At 16.1% G+C, this 5,856-nt stretch overlaps 2 protein-coding genes across 2 annotated transcripts; both read left to right on the top strand.

Moving 5' to 3' along the window:
* Positions 1-1,129: 1,129 nt before the first annotated feature.
* PRSY57_1427200 (conserved protein, unknown function) lies at positions 1,130-1,975 on the top strand (the record flags this gene model as incomplete). The annotated part of the gene is made up of 1 exon (XM_012909872.2): positions 1,130-1,975. The coding sequence occupies one exon, from the start codon at positions 1,130-1,132 to the stop codon at positions 1,973-1,975; it is 846 nt and encodes a 281-aa protein (XP_012765326.1).
* Positions 1,976-3,816: 1,841 nt separating this feature from the next.
* Positions 3,817-5,805, top strand: PRSY57_1427300 (putative membrane protein; the record flags this gene model as incomplete). The annotated part of the gene is made up of 7 exons (XM_012909873.2): positions 3,817-4,326; positions 4,521-4,865; positions 4,987-5,114; positions 5,205-5,254; positions 5,398-5,472; positions 5,563-5,627; positions 5,734-5,805. The coding sequence occupies 7 exons, from the start codon at positions 3,817-3,819 to the stop codon at positions 5,803-5,805; spliced, it is 1,245 nt and encodes a 414-aa protein (XP_012765327.2).
* Between the last annotated feature and the right edge of the window lie 51 nt (positions 5,806-5,856).

The raw sequence follows: 5,856 nt of genomic DNA on the forward strand, positions 1-5,856 counted from the left end.
CATAAATTCTTATCATACAATATACACGTATATGAAATAATATTGATATTTTATAATAATAATATAAACTTATGCAAATTTTTTAAATTTTAATTTGTGTTTATATTATATATTATATATATATATATATAATTATATAATACATATATTATTTATATGATTTTTTTTTTTTTTTCTCTTATCAAATTACTATATATATATATAATATATAAATATGTGTACAAATATTTTTTTTTATGATAAATATATAATACACAATTATAGTGAAACTTATAGTTAAATTATTTTTCTATTTTTATGATTTTTATATTTTTAAAAACTATGTGAAAGCGCATGACTGATATTTTATTTTGAATTTTATATATGATGAAAAAAAAAGAATAATATATATATAATTATATGTTTCTAAATATTTAAACACATTTTTTATTTATATAATATAATATAATATTATTTATTTTATAATATATATATATATATTTTATTTTGAATTTCAAAATAATATTTTAAAGAGAGCTATACATATGAAAAATAATATGATATATATATATAATATATATGTAAAAATATATAAGAAATATTTATAGGTTTTTCATAATATTATAAGAAATAAATTAATCCTTTTATTTTAGAATGAATATATATATATATATATATATATATATATATATATATATATAATACATAAAAAAATTTTATTTTTGTTTTTATGAAAAATTATAAAAGTTACAGATAATTGATATATATATATAAATATATTTTTATGATTATTTTACAAAAATCCCAAATTTTTTTTTTTTTTTTTTTTTTAAGAATACATATATATTTTTTTGCTTATTTGCAATTTTACACATTTTAATGATTTAAATAAAATTAAAAAGAATATTTTTTTTTTTTCATATTTTGAACAGAAATAATAATAAATAAAAAATAAATAAATATATATATATATATATATTATATATTATATATATAATATTACTATATATACATTTTAATAAAATACATAATTGACATTAAATATAAAAAATTTTACTTTTTTTTTAAAAAAAAAAGATACACATTATTTTCAGAATAGCATTATATATATATATATATATTATATCATTTATAAATTAAGAATAATATAATGGAAAAAGCTATTAGGGATCGAGTTGAAAAATGGAAAAAAGAACACACAATAGATGGAAAGGATGCAACTAATGAACATGCTTATGAAAGTTTAAATGAATTAATTTTAGATGGGAAAAAGCTTACAAGCATAAAAAATGAAGAAAAAGAATTATTGAAAAATTTTAAAAATTTAGAAAGATTATGTTTAAATCAAACCGGAATACAGACCTTAGAAAATATCCCATCAATTGCTACCTTAAATGTTTTGGAATTAACAGATAATCATTTAAGTTCTGTTGAAGTATTAAAATATATAGTACAGAATTTTCCAAATATTAAAACCCTTGAAATAGGTGGAAACCATTTTAAAAATATAAATGATTTTGAAACTTTGAAAGAATTAAAAAATTTAGTTCGTTTAGGAGTACAATTTAATCCATTTGCAGATAATCCAAATTACCGAAAAGAATTATTTGAATTTTTACCAAATGTCAAAATTATCGATTGTTATAATAAAGAAGGTATGGAAGTTTTAAGTTCAGATGAAGAAGAAGAAGAAGAATATGAAGAAGATAATACTTTAAAAAATTTCTATGAAGCTGACTTTAAAGATGAAGATGATGAAGATGAAGAATTTGTACCCAATGATAATGAAGATGATGACGAAGATGATGAATTAGATGATGATTTAGAAGATGAAGATATGGAGGATCTTGATAAAGAAGATTTAGATAAAGAGGATTATGATATAGATACTAAAGAAACAGAAGGTGTAAACAAAGATGAAAAGTCAAATAAAAGAAAACAAGACGCTCTTGATAATACGAATGATATGGACCTAAAAAAAACCAAACTTGAATGAATAGAAATTATATAAACATAAATGAATAAATATATAAATATATATATATATATATATATATATTTATATATTTATATTAATATCCATTATTACCTTAAGGAAAATATTAAAATGAAAAAAAAAAAAAAAAAAAAAAATAATAAAAAATAAATAATATAAAATAAAATAAAAAAATAATAATATGACATTTTCCATAAATATGTATATATGATCATATCAATATACGAACATATAAATATATATATGTATTATGTATATATTATATTTTTTTAATTATGACATCTTCCTTTTTTATATACCTTTTATTTAAAAAAAATAGTAATAAAATATATAAATAAATAAATACATACATATATATATATATATATATATAACAATATACATACAAATTTATATTTATCCTATAATATATTTATTTTATTTTTACGAGCATATTTCTTTAATTTTAGACCAATTATTCTATCTCACTTTTTTTTTTTTTTTTTTTTTTTTTTTTTGACGTTTTTCTTTATGATTAAGTTATATTATTTAATAAGCTTTTAAAGTGTTACAAAAGTGTATTCCTATATAAACGTATGTGTTATGTGTGTATGTATATGCATATATAAATACATGTATCTTTTAGCTATATTGTTCTAAACACTTGACGACGAAACGAAAATATTGAATATATGTATATATATATATATATATATATATATATATAAATCAATATATTTCTTATTTTATATATAAGTAGGAATAATTCGTATGACAATGTATGCATCTTAAATATAATATAACATAACAAATTATTTTAAATTTTAAATATAAGATAATACTAGAATTAATTTTAAGTTGTTATGAAAACATATATATATTTACATTTCTAGTTATGAATAGAGAAGTATGTAATGATGTACTGGAAAAATATAAATATTATGTAAGTGAAACATAGTTGTGAAATATATATAATATATATATATATATATGTAAATATTTTCATTTTTTTCTAATTATATGCTTATGAATATACTATGTCTATTTATATCATTTTACCAAAACTTTTTATAAGAGATGCATAATAATAACGACTCGAAAAAAAAAAAAAAAAAAAAAAAAAAAAAACACTCACGTTCATATTAGAATTCATTTTTGACATGTTGATATATATTTGTTATTAAAAATATATCAATTTTTACGAATATTATAATTTAAATATATATATATATATATATGTTAATATTTTTCGTTTTGGTCTTGTCCTTTTTTTTAAGTATACTATTTTATTTATACATGCAAAGGGGAGGAGATTTTTCTTTTATTTATACCATATGATATTATTTTATAATGCTATAATATATATATATATATATATATATATATATATATATTACACATAAAAATAATATATGTAATTATTAAATAACAAAATGAGGAAAATAAAAATATTTCCATGCATTGTATTTAATAATAAAAAAAATTAGGGTCAAATGAAATTTCCCATTTACACACATACTATGATATATAAATATATATATTAGAGTGCACATAATTATTTGCTAATAATTGTAAATAAATATTTTATATCTATTATATTTAAGTATATTTTCATAATTTGAGAATTTATATTAAAATAACAAATGAATAAATAAATAAATAAATAAATATATATATATATATACACACATATATATATTATATTTAAAATTTTCATTTTATATTTATATTTTACATTTTATTTTTATTTATTTTTATTATTATTATTATTAAAATATATAGTAACACATATAAAATATAGATATATTCTTCATTTTGATAATATCCTTTTTTTAATTTTATTGAAAAAGTAAAAATTTAAAATGGAGAGCCTAAACATTCCAAAGAATGTGAGCATGGATTTATTAGAACCATTTATAACAATTTGTGTTATATTTATTTGTTTATATATGATTATTAGTATTGAAAGTCCTGTATATTATTTGATAAGAAATTTTCTTTTTAAATCAAAAATATTTCTTCATGAGATAAAAGATATATTTACAAAAATTAATTATTTTGCTCTAATATTTTCCTCCTTTTTTTTTGTTTCATATTACATTTTGAACATTTTAAATTACAAAAATGTGAAATCTCTTTTTTGTGTTAATTTTGATTATTATGATACTATTTTAAATTATAATTTAAAATATATTAATATTCAATCTATATTTCAAACTGCTATCAGTGAAAATTATTTAGTTAATTTTTTATATTCTTTCAAATTTCTTTTTCATATTTTTTTTTTAAATAATTCAAACCTTATAAAAACAATTTGTACTTCTTTTCTTGTTTATCTTATGTTGTCTTTATATGCCAAACGTGTTAATAGGGTAATCTACACAAAAAAAGAAAAATATGTGTATACACAAATATTTATATATATATATATATATATATATATATATATCATATTTTGTTTAGTGGTAGCTTTAAATAATAGTGTACATGAAGAATGAATTTGCTTTCATATATATATTTATACATACATATTTTTATATCTATGTTTATTACCACATTTGTGCAGATTATGTTTATAAGCAGCATATTTTCAATTATTATACTATCAGGATTTGTAATCGTTTACTTTTTTAAAAAGTTTTTAAATATAAAATATAATCATTGTGGGCATGAAATATTTTCATTTGTTTTTTTACTATTCTTTTATATAAAGAATCCTTATTTAAGCGTCTATCAATATAATGACAGAAGTTTACATCCTTATCATGGTACTGAAATAAGAATTTATATCCATATATTATTCTTTATTTTTTATATAATTAATAATGAAAAATTTTATGAAATCAAATTATTGGTTGCGATTATTATCTACTTTATAATATTCTTAAGGAATACCATAGACAGTTTTAAGGTATACTATTAAAATGTATATATATATATATATAATGTTAAAAAATAAAATATATTTATAATTACACAACTTTGAAATATAATAACCTCCAAATAATATATCATATGCTTCTTAATTTTAGATGTATACCTTCTTAAAAGTTATTTGGCTAGTAGCTTATTATGTAACAAATAATTATCTACCTTTTACATTTTCACAACATTTTAATATATCTACAATTTTCAATTCAAACATTATGGGAATACTAAGGTAATATATACATATATATACATGTATCTGTGTATATATTCTTAGTGTTATTATTTTAAAAATATTATATTTTTTTTTTATTCATTGCAGCAAAGAAATTAAAAATAATATTTCCTTATATCACTTCAATACCATTTCAAGTATTATACTATAAATTAAATAAAAAAGAAATAAAACATTTAAAATTTTTTTTTTTTTTCACTTTATGTATTATATATCTTTTTATTTTATAACTTAATATTATTATTATTTATTTTATTTTATTTTTTTTTTTTTTTTGAAGAAATACCATTTAATTACCTAATAAGTAAAACATCTTTTTTTTGGATACCTTATATGTTATTAAACAAGGACAATAGTAAAAAGAAAAATGATAAAATATGTGCCTTTAAAAAGTAAATACTTATATATATATATATATATATTATTTTATTTTTTTATTTTTCAGAAAATTTTAAATATGTAATAATGCTTTTGATGGTTGTTAATATAATAGCTACATGTACCTATTTGGTAAGAATACCTAATACACAATAAAAATATGGACACTTTTTTATTTTATCGATTAATAAAATATACAACAATATATATATATATATATATGTTTATTTATTTATAGCCTCATAATATATATCCTGGGATTCCTCTGAACTTATTACTTTTATATTATCTAAATAAAATTAAAATATAATTAATTTTTTTTTTTTTTTTTTTTTTTTTTTTTTTTTTTTTTTTTTTTTTA

The sequence above is a fragment of the Plasmodium reichenowi genome, chromosome 14 (assembly GCF_001601855.1).
Source record: "Plasmodium reichenowi strain SY57 chromosome 14, whole genome shotgun sequence".
NCBI lineage: Eukaryota > Apicomplexa > Aconoidasida > Haemosporida > Plasmodiidae > Plasmodium > Plasmodium reichenowi.